The sequence below is a fragment of the Phoxinus phoxinus genome, assembly GCF_949152265.1.
Source record: "Phoxinus phoxinus genome assembly, chromosome: 5".
Lineage (NCBI taxonomy): Eukaryota > Metazoa > Chordata > Actinopteri > Cypriniformes > Leuciscidae > Phoxinus > Phoxinus phoxinus.
Window position 1 is genome coordinate 27,031,813 of NC_136880.1, and position 24,822 is coordinate 27,056,634.

The 24,822-nt window shown below is 38.4% G+C and overlaps 1 protein-coding gene and 1 long non-coding RNA gene across 2 annotated transcripts in view; one reads left to right on the plus strand and one right to left on the minus strand.

Moving 5' to 3' along the window:
* LOC306998092 overlaps positions 1 to 21,057 on the minus strand; it is an 81,681-nt gene extending 60,624 nt beyond the window's left edge. The window contains exons 1-2 of the long non-coding RNA XR_013797514.1: positions 20,764 to 21,057; positions 9,757 to 9,885 (exon numbers count right to left, since the gene is read on the minus strand). This is a non-coding gene — a long non-coding RNA (uncharacterized lncRNA). The remainder of the gene's footprint in view (positions 1 to 9,756; positions 9,886 to 20,763) is intronic.
* On the plus strand, positions 908 to 24,434 carry cdh10a (cadherin 10, type 2a (T2-cadherin)). Its single transcript, XM_079611859.1, has 12 exons — positions 908 to 1,028; positions 9,567 to 9,930; positions 13,115 to 13,409; positions 15,324 to 15,443; positions 16,353 to 16,520; positions 16,925 to 17,112; positions 17,201 to 17,454; positions 18,435 to 18,571; positions 18,715 to 18,836; positions 18,960 to 19,068; positions 19,251 to 19,502; positions 22,654 to 24,434. Exons 2-12 carry the CDS (start codon positions 9,709 to 9,711, stop codon positions 23,142 to 23,144), a joined length of 2,358 nt encoding a protein of 785 aa, XP_079467985.1. The 5' UTR covers positions 908 to 1,028; positions 9,567 to 9,708; the 3' UTR covers positions 23,145 to 24,434.
* The last annotated feature ends 388 nt before the right edge of the window (positions 24,435 to 24,822 follow it).

Genomic DNA, 24,822 nt, shown 5'->3' on the forward strand with positions numbered 1-24,822 from the left:
TTCAGATCAGATTGAATTCTAAATTCTATAATTGCACACACTCATACTCTATGTACATAGTTGACATTTTACATTTATGCATTTGGCAGATGCTTTTATCCAAAGCGGCTTACATTGCATTCAAGGTATACATTTTTATCATTCCCTGGGAAAATCATCTAATGTTTGAGCTGTAGGCTCGACTGTTGAGATTTGTAGAATATTTGCAATTTTAAATAACTGTTTTATATTTCAATATATTTTATTTATTTATTCCTGTGAATTTTAAGCATGATCCTTTAGAAATCTTTCTAATATGCTGATTTGGTTCTCAAGAAAAAAATCGTATTATCATCAATCTTGACAATACACATACACACACATGCATGATGCATATATATGTGTGTGTGTGTGTGTATTGCCCTTTCTGCATTCTGAGTAATCTGATTTATGTATTCAACAGAAAAATCTGACAGTTATGTTTGCTCTTATGTGTGCGATGAAAACAACTGCCCCTGCAAAACGTTGTTAGGCTGATTTCGAATTTGCCATTTTAAGCGTGTCACGGATATGCCTCGGGTTCCTGCCCTTTACCAATGTTTTTAGTCCAAGATTTAATTCTTGAAAGTCATCACGCCTGCTGTGTTAAACCCACTGTCCTCATTTCAATGCCCTGGTCTGTAGCCAACACTGGTCTCTCTCCCCTCACCCCCCCCCCCCCACCCCACCCCACCCCACCCCACCCCACAGTCAACTCCATCCCCAATCACAATCTTATGAATGGCAGCCAATCAGAGCCTGCTCCCCTCTGCAAACTGCATCCTTGTCCAGCAGAGCAAGAAAGAAAGGATAGAGCTGGAGAGAGAGAGGGCTTTATGTGTAAGTGAGGGAGAGAGAGAGAGAAAGAGAGAGAGGCAGCTGGAGTCTCACACACAACTGTAGTCAGTCTTGGAATCTGAGCGCTGCCAAGAGGCGAGCATCGAAGCCAGCGTCGTACTTCCATGAGGATGACATGCTCTCAGAAAAGCACAGGAGGCTGTTTTGTTAAGGTAAGAGCCTTATGCTTTTTACTCTTCAGATAACGCCAGCTAATCTAAATAGCATGGAAAAAGCATTGCAATTTTATTACTAGTTCCAAAATGTTGCCGTGGAACTGACAACAGTCGAAACTCAAATCTAAACCACAATACTTTGGAATGCTTCCATCTGCATGGAATTACATTTTTCCATTTTAACAACCCCATCATGGACTTGATTTTTAATGTAATAGATTTTAATGGCTTTTGCCCTCTGTCATAATGCCACATATGTGCCATATAATCTTACATGTCATATAATCTTACATGAAATGCCAGTCATCTGCCCCTTTGATTTATGCTCGGTCTATCTATCCATCTAACGTGTTTTCTAACTGATTTCATTTGTCATTTTAATTTGCTGTAATTAATTGGATTATATATTCAAGTAATGAATTGAATTGAAAATGACGTTTATATTTGTTTGTGTATATATATATATATATATATGGCTATATAATTAGTAATTCAATTTATTTATGTGCAAACAAAGTGTGACATTCTTTAAACCAATGCACATATAGTTTAACTTTACCACCCACAGGAGTCATCACTGCAGTTAAAGTTTCTAGAAATCCTCCTCTATCCCTATGCGTTTAATCGCCCCGTCGCTTTTTACAAGGAGGTGTGCACACGTGTTTAGAGGTCTGTGTGCGTGTTTGATCCTTGACATAAAACATAGCACTGCCAACGCAAGGAAACTGCTTTCATGCACCACTGTCTCTGTTTGTGATCCTTAACCCAGGGTTTTAGCTATAGTGTTGCAGATTCTGGAGTATGTTGGCAAAGCTAGAACACTAAACCTGCATAAGCAGCGCTCTGTGTTTAAAGTGTTCATGTAGGATGGATAACCATGAGCGTTTCGTTGCAATTGTGTGTACCACTTGTGACTGTGGAAGTCAAATGTAAGACTGTGGACAAATCACTCTGGGTGCAGTATGGCCAATAAGGATTGTTTCTTGTCTGTGTGTACATGTTATTACCTAAAAAACGTCCTTGCACATTGACTATGCAAACCACTCTTGTTGTTAGACTTTGGTTTAGATCAGATTTTTCAGGTTTTGGTGCTTCTGAACTCAAGCCAGTATGTAAACTTTGATTTATACATCTGACGTGAACACATAATGGCATGACTGTTTCACACAAATTAAAGCGCACACTTCCTCTGAGCCAGTGTCACATGTATAATTGCCTTTCAACACAGAGATAAAGCCCCACATGCTTCCACTCAGGGCATCTCTCTCTCTCTCTCTCCCTCCGTTTCGGTCTCCTGATATCATCTCCCTCTATTTCTTTCTGCCTCGAAATGCGAGGCAATTTGCCTCATAATGAGGTGAAAGATCCAACCAATGTATTTCTTTTCAGGGAGGTACTGTAATAACATTTACACCCTGACCTGAGGAAGTGACCTATAAAAAGGCCTTTTAGGAGGTCAAGGACTGTTCTTCTAGTCTGAATACATCTGAATTGTAGTGGGAATGTCATAACAGTTAAACATCTAGCACTGTTAGTGAGCATTTCTAGTATCCGCAACTGTGTACGAGTAGCCCTCCCTTTTCCTTTTTGCCCTTCTCTGACAACACACGTAATTTTTTTAATCAGACAGGACCTCCGTCAGCTCCTGCTTTTGAATTCATTACATTCATAAGAGCCACACGAAATCAGAGAAAGTGTTCTGTCTAATAACTCAGGGTATAAATGATTGCCTTGAGTCTGTGAACCTGGCAGAATCAAAGCCGGTCCTCCAGGCAGGCGATCAACATGGTGCATATCTGATCTGTACCAAAGTTTCAAAACAAAGAAGACAGGGCATTAATATTGCAAGGGAGAGGCCAGCTGTGAGAGCCGTCCAGGATGAGGTATGGAGTGATGGGGAGATTCATACAGGGAAGAGAGGAGAGAAAAAGGTCTTGGGCTCCCCCAAGTGGAAACTGTTGCATCTGTGGCTTGTTGTTAGTGTCAAATGTTAAAGTACTGGATAAGAGTGCCTTCAGTCCCTGTAAATGTATATATTTATTACTAATGCTTAAATATATGCAGTTATGTAGGTGATTTAGGCTGCTGAACATATGGCAAGGACGGTCATGGGCATAAAAAATTGCATTAGATTTGCATATGCACTTGTATTCAGGCAAAATGAAAAAAAAAAAAAAAAAGGTATTATGTGTCATTAGAGAGCCAAGATTCGGTTCCACGATAGCTTAGATACAAGGACTAAATGTACTTGACTCTGAGCTGCGGGCATTAATGCTAATTAATAGGTGATATATGACACGGCCCGAGAGTGTATCTAATGCCCATCTTTCTGTTTCCCTGGCCAATTCACTGACCACGTATACCTTAAAATTCATGAGATGTCAAAGGCTGCTTATTATGCGGTGCACATCTAGGATTAATATTCTAATAAGGTTCATGGAAAGAGTTGAAATTATAACTGCAGCATTTAATCATAATAATAATCAAAGTGGATTACATGTTACAAAACAGAAATGGTTTTTATGCCAGCCGGGGGCAAGACTAACAAGGAAATACACAGCACTTTATTAAACGATATTAAACAGTCAAAAAGACATTTACACACACAGCCATAGCCTGTTGTCATGCTGAATGATGAGTATAACGTGTAGTTTTAAGCACTCTGCAAATATGTTAAACTGGAAGCTATTTTATGGAAAATTCCTTTCATATTGACAGAAATTTAGTCGTTCTGAAGTTGCAGTGCACAAAGACAAAGGAAGTTGGAATGTGATGAATGTTCTGAGATGGTAGAGGTCAGAAATTAAGTGGACGCACTGGAATACCTGATTCTGATTGGTCAATCGAGGCATTCAGAGGATTGACATTTCCATTGCAACAGTCGGGTTCCAGAAGTAAAAAATGTAATTTATTTGCAATAAGAATATATTTATAATTGATTTTTTAACAATTACTTGTTCAAACTTAAAAATCCTTTAAAGACAGACCTAATGAGAGTAACAACAATGTTCTTAATCATTGACATATGCTTTTGTTAAAGGGATACTTCACCTCTGGAAAGATGAATGTGTATTTAGAATGGGTCATTTATGTAGTAGAAATGTGAAAATATTTTTTTAATTTGGAGCCTTCTAGACTGAGAAAAGCCAGAAAATGTAGAAAGCCAAGCTCATGTGGATGAAAGACAACAACTCCCAGAATGCACTTGTTTCGCTGCCCTACGAGGCCACTCCCAAGCCACGCCTACCGGTAAGAGCGCAGTTAAACAACAAGGCTAGGCTACTAGTTGATTCGAAACTTAAAAGACGCTGTTTTATCGTGAGTCTCCGTGACAAGTCTGTCCGGGATTTTCAGATCGCCTAAAATGTCTGGGATTCGGCTTTTGCGTTCTACAGTCGCCATTCATTATGTTTACTGTGGCGAGCAGGACGAGGCTGAGGGCCGCGGGAGAACGACGCGAGGCCGGTGGCGTGATTACTGATGAGCGGCACCTGTGAGACGCACCGGTCTCGTATCACTCAGGGAGGAGCGGGAATTTTCTTAGCAAAGTTAAAACGCACATTAACCGATCACTTGTTTAGCGTTCATGTAACTACATTCACTAATCAGAATGAATTCAGTTAGATTGAAACAAAAGGTGTGCATGTAAACAATGAATGGCAACTGTAGAAAGCAAAAGCCGAATCCTGGACATTTTGGACGATCTCGACGGCCGGACATGTCCGGGAAAAAGGATGTATGGTAACCCCTACTACTCAGCTTTCTCCACAGAGCAAGAGCCTGTTAGCTTAGCTTCCAAAAAAAGATGGCTGACACTATTTGTACATTCTGTGAGTGAGATCACACCCTCTATAGGCGGGTTAGAAAACAAGCCATCGCAGCCTGCATTATTTTAACTTTTTTTAAAATCAAATAATCATATTTAACAGTGCAATTCCTAGTTGAAAATTACATTAATCATGATTCTGCAAAGAAATGTCCATCAATCAGAGATTTGCTACAAGCAAATCACATCTAAATAACTCTTTAGCACCTGCTCACTCCCATGTGCACAACAAATAATGGAATAGTCTCCTTTTGCTCTCAAGCTACTTAAACATTTGTGTGTGTGTGTGTGTGTGTGTGTGTGAGTGTATTTGTGTATGTATGTATATTTAGTGTTGTTGACAATCGATAAAAATGTTTTATTAATCACAAATTTTCTGTTATTAATCGCGATTAATCACAGCTAACATTAAAGTTTTTATATTCTAATACTTCCACACTAATCTCCAAAATAATGTAGAAACATTAAAATTAATGTTTTAAAAATTAATGGTATCTTTTTACGAAGCACTATGAATGAAGGTGCACGGGGTGCCCTTATAATGTTAGTATGATTTTTACTTATTTTTTTTCATTATTTAGAAATAAAAGGCATTTTTTCCTACCCAGATTTTAGCGCTCGGATTTGAATGGTCTGTTTGAAGGGTCTGCAGTTTGAACAGTCTGCTGTGAGACTTAAGTGTAAACGCCCATTGCTATGATTGGCTAACATCTTTGCATATGAAATAGCTGGAATGTGGAACTCTGTGGAAAGGGTGGTCACTGGTGATGTTCAGTTCTTGAATGAATCGTTCTTTTGAACTGGTATATATAAGTAACCGGTCGTGCCGGTTCATTAATCTAACTGAATCAAGCTTTAGTTCTGGGTTGATGACGCAAGACGCACAAGCCGAAGTAGCACATACGACTCAAAAAGACCCGAATCAGCCGGTTCAACCAGCTGTCGAAGTTTGTTGAGGATTACAGAGGAGTCTGATGAGCGAGTTGGCGATACTATGCAAGCCTGTGGCACGTATTTTATTAAACAATTTTATTCAAACCTTCCTGCAAAAACCTTTCCGATGAGAGATGTAAATACATTTTACAATAGTTTTTTGTGCATTCAGATTATATTTGAAGTAAAGTAAAATCAAGGATTTTAAAAGACTGGTTTATTCTTTCTATATACTTTAGACATGTAGAACATATCCGTGTTCATGCATGTCTGTAATGTGTGCTGTAGGTGCGAAACTTTTAGGAATATTATCCAAGATGTAAGCTACTCAATGTTGGTCAGTCATATCAGACAAATATCTGGGAAAGAAACTGTGACCACAAACACCATTAACTTAAGTGAATGACAGGCAATAATCAGCAATTACGATTGACCATTAGCATAGTTTGGACTGGCGGTATGGTTCCGTTCTGGGCTAGAACTTCCTGCGCATCCATGTAGCCTAGCATGGATAAGAGCAGGGAAAGCAGCAATAACCCCCCTTAGGGTAAACAGGAACAGAGCCAACGAAATGTATTGCAAATATTTTAATGTACAACCTAATTCGAGAATTCAGTCTGATTTAAAGGGGAATCAGAATGCCAAATCCTGACTGGCGAGAGGAGGAGCTGGGGATGGAGGAGGGTAATTAGCTCCTGAGAAGCGTGATAGCTGCTGATAATACTTAAGGAGCTTATATGAATACAGTGATAGGCATTGTATTCATAGGTAGATGTGGATTAGCTGAGAGTCAGCTGATGCGAGCTTGACTAACGTGACCTGCCAGAACTAACACCATGCTTGATATGCGTTCCACAAATAACGTTTTATTTGAATGTTTTAAAATGCATTGACACAAATTACTTTATTTGAATGTGTTGTTGATATAACACGGCACTGAGTTGTTAAAAAAGAAATGTGTAGTAACATTATTGTTTGATCGTTTTTGAACCAGTTCATTGAAACTGTCCGAAAGAACTTTTACAGAAATTAATCTGACTTTACATCACAGTGGTCACGTCACACCAAATATTGATTTGATTTAGTTAATAGAAGATAAATTAATAAATAAAATCTATTTATGACATTATTTTCGAAAGTATCCTCACTTTACAGCATTTTTGCACAAGTGGCTAAAACTTTTCACAGTACTGTAGCTTTGAGGGTAGGTTTCTTCAAGCGTCTTGGAGACGTTGCCACAGTTCTTCTGGAATTAGTCCGTTTTTTCGGTTTCTTCAAATCCCAAGTGGACAGTCTTTCAAAATGTACAGACTTTCAGCTGCTTAAGCAACACATACGCACATAAGTAACATCTTTAAATCAACAGTTTTATATTTCTCCATTTGTATTTTTATTATTTTGTTCACAGTGCTTCATGGGATTGTAGTTCTTTCCCTCGTTAAAGCCATTCAGAACATAGTCTTGTACATTGGTCCTTTTGTCCGTTTTAGAAAAAAGTTTCCTATGTTGTGATCCACCTTGTTGGTTGGTTTTGGTTCATGCCATATAACTCTTTCACAAAGAGTTTTTCAAATCTTTAGGGGGAAAAAACCTGTCATGAAATCATGTTTTCCCTCAAAATCTGGTCTCCATTAGGAACCCAAGCGATCCCAATGGCTTAAAGAATTTTCTTTAGCGCCCTATTACAATACAAAATACAGACTTGCTCTCTCGTTAAATACAAATGCAACTGGCGCCATCTTGCCTCAGTAATCGATTGTAGGACTTCAGTATTAATGTTACTGTAATGTTGCTGTGTTTGTGTTGCTGCTAGGCTGATAAACTCAAATCAATATTTACTGTACACATTTATTTATTTATTTATTTAGGTGTGTAGCCGTGTAACTTGACAGCTAAACTGAAGCCTGATGGCCATGTTGAACACTGGTGTGTATGCTTACAGCGGTTCAGAAAAGTAATAGCAGCGTTAAATATCTCTCAGGACAGACATTTAAACATTTAAGGACATTTAAAACTCTGTTTGCTACATTTAAGGAGATGCTAGTGAAAAATGCTCTCTAAAAGGTGAACAGGAGGTGAGTAATGTTTCACTTAATCCCAGTTAATTGAATGTATCTCACATCGGCTGTCATGCTTAAACACTCAGCCAGAAAGCTCAGGAATAAACATGGCAGGCCACTCTGCCAGCAGCAATCACTATTTGAGGCAGCGAGCAAGAGCTTTTAGGTTGTGTGACCAGCATTTGAATCCAACCCTAGTCATTCTGTGACATATAATCAAGGTCTGCTATTGATTCCGCATACAGGCTTTTCAACGTACGTTGATTTCTTTTGGCTCTGATGTAGTTATAACACCCGTACTATAGTACTCACTCTGGAAATCGATTTGGATGTGGAACATATTAAGAGGACAAGGGAATAAGAAGATACCATTGGAATAAGAATCAATTTGTGAATAAGGGTTGTTACTTCATTCACTTGCACTTTGTTTAATCATTGTTTGTGACTGCAGAAAAAAAAACCCCACATGAGATGCGAACGTTATCTCGATCAATAATGATGCTGAGGGTCTCGACCGAATAACAGGAAAATAATTGGTCACTGTCACCGTGAAAGATTGGTTGGTAAAATTTCCATTATGACATTTTTTATGCCAAGTCTTTCCTGTTGCTCAAACAGTAGAGTGGTGGCGCTTGCAACGCCAAGGTCATGGGTTCGACTAGGGAAAGCAAGAACTGATAAGAATGTTAAAATGTGTAGTCGCTTTGGATAAAAGCATCTGCCAAATGTACATTTTAATTTTCCCATTAGTCTATATTTTGGCATCTTTATTAACTCATGTAAATTGCCTTTTATTTCATCATTTAATATTGTGCAGGCAGGAATACGGACAGTTTAGTCATCTATATACAATCACGACCTGAGTGGGCAAGACAGGATATTATCATTCATTTATATTTAAATATGGCATACACTGGAAGTTGCGATAGTCTTTTCTTCCCCTATTGTGACATATTTGAGTGAAAAGGCTTACTGAAAAAAATGTATAGCGGGACTTGATTTTCTTCATTGGGAAATTGATTGGATTGTTGTCCACAGCTATTGCTGTGATCTCATGTGAGTAACAGGTTGTCCTGTCCTCTGGGCAGTAAACAAGTCATCAGAGAAGAGATGTTGCTGCGAGAGGGAGATGTTAGTTTGATAAAAGATTATGAGGGCACATGAACTTTCAAAAAATAATAATGATGTGCATAGATAAATCATAATAAGTACTGCAATCTTCCATAAAATATTAATACTGTCATGTTTGATTTCATGGTGACAACATGGTTCTGTAACAGACAACATTATCAGTAAATTAAATTTAAATGTAATCAGTATCTGATTCCAGAATGGGAATCTATTTTAAATTCCCAACCCATATCTATATCATACATGTACAGTAGTCTTTTTTATTTATTTATCCATTTTCGGTTAACCTATGATAACAGTCTATCCTGTCCTTAACCCAGACCTGGTGTAGAATGCCATTTTAGCCATGTTTACCAATGCAAGCATTTCTGTTAATTGCATGGGCATGTTATATGCAAAGTTTTGTGTGAGGCTGCTACATGTTTGATCTTCTGTGAATGGAATATTGCATGAAGGCCCTGTGGGATACACTCCGCAAACAACAAAAGGATTACAGTAGAAGAAACGGGTGTTGCATCTTGACAAGGGCTGCAGTGACCTCCAACACACTGTATGTAACTTTTTTGCTTTGATTATTTTTTATAGGGAATCAAAGGAGGATCAAAGGCGATTCTACAATGTCAGGGTTGCTGATGTTGCCATTTACATCGCTTTCAATTCAGCACTGCCCACCCTACTTAGCTTATTCATAAGGAGTCGCTGTCATCGTGACGATCGATTGGCTGCAATGATAATGAATCACTTCTTTTGGCTGCTTCCACTGGTCTTTACGCACCTGAGCTCTCCAGTCATATTGCTAGAGAGGAATGATGGGAATCTCTTTCACAACTGGAACCGTCTGATGGAAGGAGATAAAATGGTGCTGCACAGATCCAAAAGAGACTGGATGTGGAGGCAGTTCTTCCTGTCGGAGGAATACACAGGAAGTAACTATCAGTATGTCGGCAAGGTGAGAGTCCATGATAACACAAGCTCAGAACGAACAAGCCTCCTTGGCTAGCAAAACAGGGCTTGGAGGAGATGCAAATGCCTGATTTCTGCATTCCTCTTTCGTTTCCCTGAGCTTTATATGGTTTGACACTGGATTTGAACACGTTGCTGTGTGGCAGGCACTTCGGAAAACTTGATGCCATCATCAAAGAACATAAAGTAGCGCAAATATGAATTACACACTCACTGAGGCATGAATATTCACATCCCAGGGAGACAGAAAGCGAATAAGAGTGGGAGAGAGTCGTTTCGAGATAGAATACTTTGTACCAGGGTTTAGTTTTTTACCGCTCTCATTTCCAGGACAAAGTGGCTCCGCTGAGACCTGACAGGAATCAACAATTATGGGCTATTTCACTCACTCTTTTTCATTCCCCCCATTGACTTCCAACCCATCTGCAGTGGCTGTGTGAAGGAAGGGACTGCAATTCATCAAGTCGCAGTTCAGAGGCATGCTATATTTATGCCACATTAAACATGAAAGAGGAGTCCATACTGACATTCAGCTGCACAGCCCCTGTTATTAAAACACTGACTGAGTTGTATACGTACAAACTTTGGAGGACATGTATAGAATACGACAAATAGGTTTAAACCATACTATTTTTATTTAAATATTTAATTCTTGTTTAGCACATAGGCTACTAATAATGCCACCATAAAAGCGTACATTTGCATCACTTAGTCAAAAGGTTAGCTGTGCACATGTACACAATTGGAACCTGTCTACTAAACTTTGGGCACGTTCACTTGGATTAAGTGGACTTGATATGGTAATTACTGTATTTGGCTAGTGCAAGGAGACAAGTGAGATCTGAATCAGAGGGAGCGTATAAAATTAAACTGCAAAGAGAACAAGTGTGCATCGATATCTCTTGCCAGTCAGTCATTGCAGTGTAAAGGAGTCAAGAGGTTGCCCACATCACATGCATGAAGTAGACTATAATACTTCATTTAGGTTACGATTCGATCAGATAAAGGGAGTCACTATCCGATTCCAGAGCGATTACAATACGTTTGTTTCCTATTGAGTAATTTGCCGTTAAAATGCAAAATGCTAAATATTTTGTAAAAACGTTCTGACAGAGTTCGGACTGCAATCGGGTGACTGACGTCGTTTGGTTGGCAGCACAAAAAAATGTCACTCACCTGTGCACTAATAGTGACTTCGGATTCCGTTGTAATGTAATGTTACGTTTATGCATCACAGATTATTGACAACCCTTTTTTCGGAGAGATCATTGCGGTGCGGTCTCACTGAAATAGAATCAATTGGTTTGCATCACAAAATGATTCACTCTTTTTTGAATCGATAGAAGCTTTAACCACATGCTGAGGACATCTGGTGGTAAATGCAACAAAAACACATAAATGTCATTCACATTTTACAATCGCATGTTTTCATTAAAGTGTAACTGTAATCTAATAATATATATAAAATATGTAGTCTTAATAATTTTGGTGCGTAAAACAAATGAAAAAAAAACTGGCGTACGCTACTAAATAATCCTCATTTACTCAAATCACGTGACTTGGCCAGTTTATATGAAACAGAAACAAAATGAATCGGAAAAAAAACAAAACATTAAAGGGTTGGAAGTAATATGAACAAATTATGTGAATTTATATTGTTTGAAATAAGTGCACTGCAATATAAATATATTCATTTATTTCTAAACTGAGGGGGAGTAATGTGTATGCAGTGAACACTGTTGAGGGACCCTGAGGATCAGAATAGCTTTTATATTAAGGCAAATAAAAAGCTGCTTTTGTAACATTTCGCTTTGTGGTGTTTTCCTATGTAATATCAGTTAGTGCGGATTATATAAAGTGTTTGTTATGAGATCCTGCTGACGCGCTGAGTGTGTTTGAGTGGTCAGCAGGTGGAATCAGACCACTGGCTCTTTCTAAAAACAGACTTTAGAGCCCAGGATAAATGCATTAAATGGCCATGACTCTGGCCAGATGCTGGACTGCACTCATAAACGCATGAAACAATTGCTTATTTGATTTTTTTTTTATTCACTGAAGCCTGTTGGAACCCATATAGTCTCATCCCACAGGTTAAAATTTAATTAAGCATCAGGCGGTGACAGTTGAACAGCTTTAGGGCAAATCAACCCATTTAAGGGAAACTAAATGACCCAACCGGTGGGATGTATCAGGGTTATTTTTCAATTAGGGGATCTTTTCTTTCCCCTTCTAAGACTTTAAAGAAAAAAAATGACTCTTTTCGATGACTTTTACCTAATATTCGAGAGTGTTGACTAGGCTTGTTCTTATACTATGACTTTTAAACTTCCCTTCATAAAAAAAAAAAATAATGAAATAAAAAAAGATGATAGTTCAATGCTAGCTATTTTCTCCCCTAAAAAAATTGACAAATATAGAATCTATTCACTGCTTGCTAACGTTTTGATCCAAGTCCAAGACTTTTGTAGTTTCTTTCTCAAATAAAGTGTAATTATTATCACGTCATTTCAAGTCAAATATCCTAAAGCTACATTTTAACGGTATTTTTAAAAAAAAATGGCAAAAAAAGTGTTGACTGACTACAAAGCGTTATTGATTTGTTTTCTAACAAGTTACCAACAACAATCAATTCGAACTAGAGGACAGTGATGAGTTCCAGTTTAAATGATGGGATGACAGTGTGGGCAAAGATGGAAATAATTTCAATTCACTACTAAAATGAAAAGTCATGGAAATCATTCATGTACTAAAAGGCCTAACATTTCATATTTTTAGAAATGCAATAAAAACACAGTGGTAAAATCGGACTAAAAGCTTCATTAGTATTTAATGGAATATGTTCTGAAGACTTGTACTTTTAAGACTCTTTCTTTAAGACTCTGTCTGTGGCTTTTATGAGTTTCTATTGTCCCAAGAGAGCTTTCCCTTCAAAAGATTCTTCTTCTAAGCTGCTAACCATGATCGAAAACAAGACTAGCTGAAGTTCACTGGTTAATAAAACATGGCAGCATATCACATTAACATTTTGCTGAAGGAAGGACTTTATGCTATATACTCTACTAGTGATTAGAGTGTTTGATTTAAAAAAACATATCCACAAATGATTTGGCAAATTTCAAATCTGTGCATTGCGACATGGTTAAGTCACTGTCTGCTTTCTGTCCATGCAGCTTCGCTCAGACAAAGACATAGGGGACGGAACTGCCAGATATGTTCTCTCCGGGGAAGGAGCAGGCACAGTATTCCGTATCGATGAGAAGTCTGGGGATTTACATGCTACACAGAGACTGGACAGAGAGGAAAAGGCCTCTTACACACTGCAGGCCCAGGCTTTCAACAAGATCACGGGCCTCCCCCTGGAGCCTGCCACTGAATTCATTGTCAAGATACATGACATCAATGACAATGAGCCCAAATTCACCAGGGCTGTCTATTCTGCCAGTGTACCTGAAATGTCAGACGTCGGTGAGCGAATGAAAATTACTTTTTCTCTGGTTGTTGTTATTTGAAGTGCATTTACTGTCATGCTGGAATACTGCACCAGGGTGTGATATTCCTGTCACTGCAGTGTTTTTAAGGTCAAGGATGCTCACTCCTATTGGTTTTTAGAGGCTTTAGGAGTTTTTGAAGCATGTATTGTTATGGAGTGTGGCATTTAAACAAGTGAGCTGAACTTTCAAAACGTTTTGTTTGCGTTTGATTTAAGACTTTATCATACTAACATACAGTTACTCAAAAAAAAAAAAAAAAAATATTTTATTTTATTTTTATTTTGCGTGCCCCTGAATTTAAAAATGAAAAGATATAAATAAACAACACAATCTCATGAAGGTACCTATACGACGAATGTTATTTCTCGTACCATTTGTACGCCAAAAATGTTTTTTTTTTTTGCGTGCATAAGCTACACAGTGAAAACCCTCGGGTAGGATTAGGGGTGGGGAGTGCGTGCGTATTACACACCATAAAGTGCGTATCATATGCACGTGAAAACTACATATCATATGCACGCAAAAAACTATTTTTGCCGTAAAAATGGCACGAGAAATAACATTTAACGTACGCACTTTCATGAGATCGGGCTGAAATAAATGGCACATGAGTTATTAAAAAAAAAAACTTTGTTCAGACATATTTGATGTTGGGGGGTTGGAGGGGTAAATTAAACTAGTGCCATGGTTCTGTTAATAATCAGAAATAACCTTATTACCTATAAGTATAACTGTAATCTACCTAAAAGTAGCAGTTTTCTAGGAATGTACAGTGAGTAATATGTACTGCAGGTAGTCAAATGCAAATATATGTAATCACTAAAAGCAGTGCCCGCAAGGATCTGCCTCTCTTGAGTCCTGATGTAGTGTCTAATGGAAGAGATTCTATTTGCTCATCTTATCACATTTTCTATTTACATCTAATTCCCATTCGCACATCATCTATCACCACTGTCTCACACAATCAGTGGCTCTGTGCTAGCAGTGACACTGCACCATACATATTCACAGCGCATGAATATTCAGGAGATTCATGCTGTTTCTCAGTAATATCATAATAACCTCTGGTTATCCCGTTTCCAATCAAGTCAGTCCTCAAGCAGTGAAGCAGTCTGTTTGGTATCGTCTCCCCAAAGAAAATCTAATGATGTTCTTCCTTCTCTCATTTTCAGCTGGAATCTAATATAAGGGACTGTACATCGTATTTATGAAATTATTGCCCTCAATCAAAGTGAAAGTGTCACCATATTATGAAGCGCTCATTACCCTCTGACACACAACCCTAGGACAAAACCAATTCCATCTGTATTTTCTAATAAAAGGAACGGTGGTAAATCTAGGTTAGAGGCACTGTAGCCTTTGAACCATAATGAATGCTAATAATTCAGTTCTGAAAACAAAACAATGACCCAACTATTTATTTTATTTTCATGACTGTACCCCTTTTTTGAGAGCTTGGTTCTTCACAATTGAGAAATTTAATATGATGTAAATATATTGCCAAACACACAACCACCAAAGGAATTACAAAGGAATTTTGTATTGCTGAGAGGTTGGTCTTTCGTAGTTCTACAGACCCAGTTATTTTCTCAATTATGCTCGATTGAAATATTAACTCAGATGCTTATCAATTCCTTCCTTTAAATACAAATTGGCATGCAGTATGATACCAAATATTAGAGGTCATAGTGAAGTTACTTATTTTTGATTGCAGATTTTGGCAAATATGAGGACATTTTACAACATTCTTGATCTCTTTTATGTTGATGCCAAAAAAAACAAACAGAAAAAACAAGCAGGGCAGTTTTTTGAACATCTCCATATCTCCATTTACTCTCATCTCTATTCTCAAAACTCATTTTTTTTTCTTTTTTTTTCGTATTTATAGGTACTTTTGTAATCGAAGTCAATGCCACTGATGCAGATGATGCCACATACGGGAACAGTGCTAAACTTGTGTACAGCATCCTACAAGGGCAGCCTTACTTCTCTGTGGATCCCGAGACAGGTGAGTCCTCCAAACATCTTGTTGAAAACATATTCTCTGCCGACATACTACTATGACGCATGCCTGAGGCCATTTGACAAGGTAAGACAGGGATGTTACTTTTTATGTGGAATGTCTGAAGCATGAAGATCACACACTGCTGTGCCTGGTTAACAGATCCAGCTAGAATATTTGCTTTGCACAAAATGGAATAAATCTTTGAAATGGAACAAATTACTATGCTAGGCTTGTATTATTGCTTTTGCTGAGAAGAATGCAAGTTAAGCTTGATAAATGTAGCAATATAAAGGTTACGGATGCAAAATATTAAGATTAAGGCATAATCGCAAGCCCAAGCAGGGACAGAAAATACTGGCCCTTTAAAAAAAAAGTAGAGCTATAAATCAAATAAATTAGAAAATATAAATTATTTTTTGTATGCAATAAGTTCCCTGGGACTGAAAAAAACGGTCCTGCATTAAACTGTGAAACATTAGTAGATAAATAAATAAACATGTAGGCCTACATGTTCTTATAACGAAAAGGCAGAATCAGAAAATAAGAATACATTTAAAGTGTGTGTGTGTGTGTGTTACTCCCTTTAGAAATCATTCTAGAAAGCTGATTTGGTGCTCAAGAAAAAAAAAAAATTTAAACCGTAGTACATATTATTTTTCTGGATTCTTTGATGAATAATGAATATAAAGTTTAAAAGAACATAATTTATTTGAAATAGAAATCCTTTGTAACATTATAAATATTTACTGTCACTTTTTACCAATTTATTGTCTTTGCTATATAAAAGTTTTTGTTTTTTTACAGATTACTATTGATACATTTTATATAATATAAATATGCACATTTTACATTTACACTATGTTATTGATATGTTGTTTTAAGCTTGATGGTAAATCCGTGTTTTCTGTGCAGGAATTGTCAGAATAGCTCTTTCCAGTATGGACCGGGAAGTGCGGAAGGAGTATCAGGTTGTTATTCAAGCCAAAGACATGGCAGGACAGATGGGTGGTCTGTCTGGAACCACCATGGTCAACGTTACCCTTACAGATGTTAATGACAGCCCGCCACGGTTTGCTTACAGTAAGATGTCACTAATTCATAAGTGCTTATAAAGTCAAAGTGAATTGCAACCCCTCTGTTTGAATTGATTTTCTGACATATTGAACTTCTTTAACTGTGAATTGTATTTCTGACATAATTCCAAGAAAGATGGCATATTTAACAAGAAAAAGTGGGACTGATTGTGAAAATTGTACATTGAATAACAAATTCACTAAGATAATATATATTGCTGCTATTGGTTATTAGTTAGTTATTAGAAGTTAATTAAAATATAATGAGGATTTTTTTGTCTTAAGAATAGAATAGAATAGACCAATGCATTAAGTAATTAAATAGGGTCAATGTTGACTTTAAAAGCGATAAAAGCCTTAGAATTAAGACTAAAAATGGTTGAAATATATGTAACCTCTTTTCTTTTCAAGGTTCATACCACCTAAGCACTTATGAGTCGGCAGAAATCGGATCAACTGTGGGCAGAATAAAAGCCAATGATGGTGACGAGGGAGAAAATGCTGAAATGAAATACAGAATTGTAGAAGGAGACGGCAAAGACTATCTAGATATAATTACAGATGAGATATCCCAGGAGGGCGTTATCGTTGTCAAAAAGGTAATAACCTGTATCAATATTTATGAATAGGTGATCTTGTATAACCCTGTGAAAATATGTACAACCACTCTTTTTGATCTTCATCCAGAAACTGGACTATGAAAGCAAGCGTGTGTACACTGTGAAAGTGGAGGTGACTAACACACACCAGGACCCCAACTTCTTTCATCTGGGCCCATTCTCGGACACAGCTATCATCAAGGTCACAGCCAAAGATGTGGATGAGCCTCCCATCTTCAGCAGGCCTCAGTATGTCTTTGAGGTCAATGAGGACACACCAAAAGGAACAGCAATCGGAACTATTACAGCCTGGGACCCCGATGCCACAGATTACCCAATTCAGTGAGCTCTTGAAATATTTAATAATTCAACACTAACTGCAGGGAATTCATCAAAGTGGTTTTGCACCTGCTAGCAGTTTATTTGCGCACACTGTCTGCTGCACAGCACCTGAATCATTAAATAAATTATGCAAATCAGATAACGGCACAAACACGCCCCAAAAAAATCTGTTGAATGTAATTTGCATGCTGCAATTCTCAGTTTTGCATGCTGATTCTGCTCTAGGTTGTAGAAGGTACAGCAGATTACCGGGATCTGACATACTTTACTGGGGCCGCATTGCTCCAGCGCCTGAATCAAGTCTTTAACATAACAAAAATGAACTTGACTTGCAAAACTGCAAAAAAAATATATATAAAAAAATATGGACATATGCCCAATTTAAGCTCTTCTTCTTCATTCGATTATCATTTGATGAATTACTGCTGCCATGATGTCTAGAAAATGTACCAATAGTGACTTTTGGTGTATAATGCACAATTTGTTTTAAGTAAATTTACATAGAAAGATTTGTGTGCAGTGAAACGAATGACAATTTAAAAACACATGCCACAGTACTATATATGCAGATAGTGAAACTGGATTGTGGGTGGCTAGCAAATGAGATGCAGGTTTTTGCACTGACATATAATGCAAAAATTGGGTGCAAACTGTTTGGTAAATTTGCTCCAGTGAGTTTAATTTAGTTTACAGTACAAAATAGTGTTGGAGCAGTGCCCATCTAAAAACTTAAGAATACTTTAAAAAGGTTACAATACAAAAGAAAAATCACATTGTGAGATGCAAAGTTGCTCTTGGAAATCACCATGATGAGAAATAAAAGTTGAGAAGTCATATTTTATATAGTCACAGTTCATTTCCTGGCAGCTGGCTGATCCAATTTATAACAACTGCTATGCAATGACACCCCTTCTTCAAACTTCAGGGAATGTCAGTGACTATTCAACTTATTTTTATTTATTGCTTAAACCTGCCCATAGATATGCAGTAGATCACCACACAGACCCAGAGAGGCTCTACCACATCGACCCCAAGAATGGATCCATCACAATTCTTAAGTCTCTTGACAGGGAAGTGTCAAAGTGGCACAACATCTCAGTCCTGGCCAGTGAGATGAGTAAGTAAATACATGCATAAAAAATAGCATTGCCTGGTGACACATCACATATGATGTGTCACCAGCCTGTTTCTTTAAACCTAAATAAGTATGAGAATGAAAATATCTTTCCTGCCTATTTTACACTGTGTTACTCTCGTCAGATAACCCTCATCAAAGAAGCCGTGTTCCTGTCTTGATAAAAGTTTTGGATGTGAATGACAATGCGCCAGAGTTTGCCATGATTTATGAGACATTTGTGTGTGAGAATGTCAAAGCTGGGCAGGTATGTAAAAATCTATATTATATGCTTTTGACTGTGTGACCATGAAATGGAATTATTAAATTATTAAAATGGTTGTAAACAGAACGTATTATTCTGCATTCAAAAACGTGTCTTCCATTTCAGCTCATACAGACTATCAGTGCCATCGACACAGACGAACCTCTTGTGGGTCACAAATTTGTATTCAGCTTGAGTTCAATGAATCCAAACTTCACCATCTTTGATAATGAAGGTGAATAAATCTTTCCTTTGACGTTTAAATCTTGAAGCTTATGGAAAACGCATGTTTAATCTTTTTTTCTATTTTGGCAGTAACAAAAACAGCTTTATTTGTCCTGTTGTTTGACTCCGCATGAGATAATATCTTTAGCTCTGACTGTTTGAATGTTCTCTTAACCCCCACCTCTCCCAAAGATAACACAGCCAGAATCCTGACCAGAAGAAGTGGATTTAACAGGCGTGAAATGAGTGTCTACTATCTGCCAGTAGTTATCTCCGACAGCGACTACCCCATCCAGAGCAGCACCAGCACTTTGACCATTCGTGTGTGCAGCTGTGACGCCACCGGCAACATGCGTTCCTGCAGTGTTGATGCGTTGCTGCTCTCTGCTGGCCTCAGCACTGGGGCGCTAGTGGCGATACTTCTCTGCATCCTTGTCCTCCTTAGTGAGTTTTTACTGTATCCTTCTTAGCAAAGTCCTAGTTTTTTTTATTAATATTATTCATGTCGCAACCCATGGCAACCTTATTGTAGTTTAGATTTCATTAGTTTTAGTTTCAGTTTATTTAATTTTTCAGTAGGCCTATTTTATTATTTTGGTTTTAGTATTTCAGGACTTCCAAAGATAACGTGCTAACTGGTATAATTTAAAAATGCTTAACGGTGTTAAGATACTCTTCAAAGTCTATTATTATTTCACTTTAGTGGTGTTGATTGTTTAATTCAGTTGACTTGTAAAGGTTTCAAAAGGTTTATAATACCATGTATCTAAAACTAAACTAAACTTCTGAGTTTGTCACACCACAGAAAAATCTGTTATTAGCCACCCAGCCAAATTTGAATGATAAAAAAGCCGGCAAGTACGTAAAATAAACTATCAAAATCTTGAAAAAAATTAGCAGTAGTCTCAGCTCTCAAACGCTGGGGGCGTGTCCGCTGGCTGCGCTGAAACCACGCCCACTCGCTGGAAAGCTGCAGTCGCCACACTCAACTGTGGACTACCTATAGAGCTGGTAAGTCCCGCCCCTTCCGTAAAACCCCACTCGACCTCAAAGTTGAAAAACCGTCAATGCAAGTGAATGGGAGAAAATAATTATTTTCTGGTCCCGTTTGAATTGTGCCATGAATGTGAACATATGTTGTCTGTGAATTTTTTATATAATCTTTCGTGTGAAAAATGCTACAATTTAGCGGGTAGAAGTTTGATACAGGTAGACTTTGTGTGAGAGCACTTTGTGGACTACAACTCTTCGCTGCTTTCGACGCGTTTGAAACGTCAACACCACTAGCACACGGCTCTAGCTCACGGATCCCGCTAGACATGGCTGTGTCTTTGGTGCACTTCACCGCCTTCCTTCAGGGAGAGGACAAAATCGTTGAGGTTGGCGAAAACCACGGGTAAGTCAACTTTATGGGGTGACGTCACATAGGCGACATGTAATCTTTCTCGTTATGTCTTTTCCACAACTGCTAGCCGACGAATCATACCATATACTGTCAAACTTGTAACATGAAAGATTATATAAAAAATTCACAGACAACATATGTTCACATTCATGGCACAATTCAAACGGGACCAGAAAATAATTATTTTCTCCCATTCACTTGCATTGACGGTTTTTCAACTTTGAGGTCCAGCTGGGTTTTACGGAAGGGGCGGGACTTACCAGCTCTATAATTATAACATAAACACACAAGGCAACTTACACTCATTGGTGGGCACGCACTGCCGATGATGGCACCAGTTGTCGGCGCGACGGACGGGAGGATGAAGGCCGAGGCGGGAGATAGTCGGTTCGGCCACATTCACCAGTAACAGCGGATTATCAGTGAATCCCAGTTGTCTCCGACAAAAGTTTATAAATCTATCCCTTGGGTTTTGGCGGCGATACTCAGATCTCCATCAAGGTGGCTCTTCACAAAATGAATCCACCTCCTCTTGATGTGATCGTTTTTCGGAAATTTAAATAAGGACACCGATCTGTTTTGTACGTGATCGCATCCAGGCCTACTACGCATTTCCGTGACGAAGGCATAGCTAGCTAACTGTAGGCTGTAACTAATAATAGGCTACTGACAGAGCGGCAAACTAATGTGAATGTGCTCTATTGTTAGGGGAGGGGCCAGCGTCAGTGGCTCCAGTGCGTCATCAAGTAGGGGCGGGGCCAGAAGCTCAGTGGCTCCAGTGCGTCATCGAGCCACCGTTTTAGCCCCGCCCAAATAATCCGGAACACAGCAGTGGTGAAAAACTTTTTAACGGTCTAACTCCAGTACTTCACAGTTCAGTCTTTGTTATATGTTTTAGCAATAGCCTACATTTCGAACATTTATAATGTGTTTAGATTTTTTTTTTTAGAATTGCCTTTACAGGGACTTTAATGCAATTAATGAAAATGTTTTCATTTTAGTTTCATCGTAGTTTTTGACTGTGATAAGGATAGTGTATTACAATATTGCATTACTCTCTAAAAAAAAGTAACTAACTATGTACTTTTTATGAAAAGTAATGCGTTATGTTACTTTTGCGTTACTTTTTCTCAACTAGGCGGGGCTTGCTTGTTTGTTTATTTAATAATAAACAAGTTATATTTTTGGCTAAAGTTTATTTATTTATTTATTTTTATTTACCCTTTATTTTACCAGGTGATGTCCCATTGAGATATTCAAATCTCTTTTACAAGGGAGCCCTGGGCCCTTAAAGTAAAGGCCCTTTCACACCAAAAGCTGAATGAATAAGCCTCAGACTGGAATAAATTCTAACCTGTACAGTAGAGGGCGCAGCTCGAACAAATCTTTCAGCTGTGCTGCCATTCTGGATAGCAGAAAAATAGAACGCAGGAGAAGAAAGTTCATCACTCTTGCTTCAGCAATAAATAAATTAAGAAGTGATGTTCTCTAAAGTCATTTTTGAATCAGCAGCAAAAGACATTGGTTAATACAGTGAGATTAAACACATAAGGTTTATTTTTATTTAACATATTTAATTATTGCAGGTTTGCATAATATTCTGAGTCTGTATTTCACTGAATCTGTTTGAAATCTGCTGGATGCTGCACTCCAGCTGCAGGTTTGGATACCCTATGGTCTAGAACTACAATAACCATCATGTTCACACAGAGCACACAACGCCTCTGCACTTTACTCACGATTTATCTCAACAAGGGAACAGGAGAGCTGTCAGTCAATAAATGGGAAAACAAAGTAACTTGCACATTATTGCACATAATGTGACATTTCAGTCACATTACTACTTAATGTATTACCCCCCAACAATGGTAACGGAAGTAGTGACAGATCTTTGTTCTGTATTGTGACATACATCTCAGTGTTGATTGGTTGTTGATTGGATAAAGGCAGATTCAATGTGAGCTTGCAGTCGATTGAGCTTTCAGGGTTTAAACATACTACTGTACATGATTGGTAAAGTCCTGCACCAGAGAAAAGTCTGTAATTTCTCCAGACAATCCAGTTATGACAAAAAATTACGAATAAACAAAAAAATAAGAGAAAATAACATTTAGGAAAAAATAAATCAATTTCATACTAGCTTTAACAATAATGATACTGACCAAGACATATCTGTTCACTCTTTTCCAGTGATTGTGGTGCTGTTCTCAGCTTTAAAGAAGCAGAGGAGGAAGGAACCGCTGATCATCTCCAAAGAGGACGTCAGGGATAACGTAGTCAGCTACAACGACGAGGGGGGCGGCGAGGAGGACACGCAAGCCTTTGACATCGGCACACTGCGCCACCCGGAGGTGATCGAGAGCAACAAGCTGCGGCGCGACATCATCCCTGAGATGCTGTTTCCCTATCACAGACCTTCACCCATGAAGGAGTGTGCGGATGTTAGAGACTTCATTATTAGCAGACTGCAGGACAACGACACAGACCCTTTCGCACCTCCCTATGACTCTCTCGCCACTTATGCTTATGAGGGCAATGGATCAATCGCTGAGTCACTGAGCTCTCTGGAGTCCTCTGTGACTGAGGGAGACCATGAATATGATTACCTCTCTAACTGGGGGCCACAGTTTAAAAAACTTGCTGACATGTACATTGGAAAGGATACGGGAGTTGCCACCTAGGCTGCCATTCAATGACATTCATATTCTCGTACGCTCGGATCGGCATCAGATCTCGTACGCTCGGATCGGATCGTATGCTCGGAGGCATAACTTGAAAGAAGAACAAAAAAGGGATACTTCACACATGAAGTCTTTTTTTTCCTTTGTTTTCTACCAACACAAGCGGAATTTCACTTTTATGATGGACTTTTTTGTGGACAGTGTTGTGGTAAGGTGATTTTGTGTTAATAAGAGAAGTGATGGTGATTTAGTTTTTTGTTCACTAGCAGAAAAAAATAACTTGACAGAGGAGCAAAATGAATGAATGAGTTTGTGACTTTAAAAACATGGACAGTGACGAGACTGCCTCCGTCTTATGACAGATTGTAAAGGACTCTTCTGTTCCTCTACAGCCCTGTCCCAAATGGAGCCCTAAGCCCTTGCGATCTTCCTCCAAGTCACACGTTCATGACGTAATGCCGCCTTGACTGTTGGGTAGACGTCTGCTGTTGAGTTTGGTTTAGTGCGGCTTCGGCAAAAGTGTGCATCGTGAGCACATATCCGCCGCAAAGGGGACCCTTCTGAAACTTAAAATGACAAATGGGACACCCTACGGTCTTGTGGGCTTAACAGACACGATATTTGTGGCAGCCATTGTGTCCACAAGACCGCAAGTGCACATGAAGTGTGCCATTTGGGACAGGGCCATCCTTTGACGATGGTGGCGTATCCAGGAATTCAGCATCCCAAATCATGTTGTGCTACAATGCCATGTTCATGGTTGACATCATGTCAAAATTAACTGGAGAAAAAACAAAATATGTGTATTTAAGTTCTATAAAGTCAGTCTTCAGAATGTGTCAGTCATACAGGTTTTGAACGGTGTAAGGATGAGTAAATGACAGAATGTTAATTTTTGGGTGAACTGTTTCTTCACAGGACTTTACATTGAGGGATTTCAGTTATATTGGCTACAAGTGAATGTGAGTGGGGAAATGTTTCAGACTCGGCCTCTCTACACATCTTGTGAAGTGCTCCCTTGTTGAAACATAAATGCAGCATTATCATTACAGCACTGAAAGCTTACAGAGGAACAGGGGAGTATTTCTACATCTGTATGAAACGTTGTTCAATTCAACTTCATTTGCTTGTGTGAAGTTTGCTTAATTTGCAAAACTGCAGATTACACTAAAATCAAATAGAAGTGTCACAAAGAATGCTGCAGCACACGGCGCTTGTGTGAATGAATATTGTCAAAGTGTTTTATATCCACATTTTTTAAGTATATATTTTAATAAAAAATATGAATGCACTTCTGGTCGCCTAACTTTTTTTTAGCTCTCTATCTCGAAGTCTCACAAAGGCCAAGAACTGAAGGTTAACAGATAATAGAGGGTTGCTGGGAAATAGAAAACCTGTCACATTTTGAGTTTATTTGTTCATGTTTAGAATTTCCTTTTTTGACCTCTTTTTCATTTCTGTTCATGTCTGTGTTTCCTGGTTAATCTATCTGGTTTAGTCTTCCTCCATCCCCTGCCTGTGTGTCTACTTGGTTACAGATTTGATTCGAGTCCTTAGTTCAGGTGTCTAGTTAGTTTCTCCCTTCGTTTTCAAAGTGTTTAAGCCCTGTGTTTAGTCCTGTCTAGTTGTCTGTCGTCGTTGCTGTTTACCGGTTGTTCTGTCCTTGTTTTTGGTATTT

Excerpts from the sequence above, each read along its gene's own strand:
- cdh10a (XM_079611859.1), top strand. The coding sequence starts at position 9,709 with ATGATAATGAATCACTTCTTTTGGCTGCTTCCACTGGTCTTTACGCAC. Across the intron at positions 17,113-17,200 it reads GCGTTATCGTTGTCAAAAAG|AAACTGGACTATGAAAGCAA; the intron begins GTAATAACCTGT and ends ATCTTCATCCAG. Across the intron at positions 18,837-18,959 it reads AGAATGTCAAAGCTGGGCAG|CTCATACAGACTATCAGTGC; the intron begins GTATGTAAAAAT and ends CTTCCATTTCAG.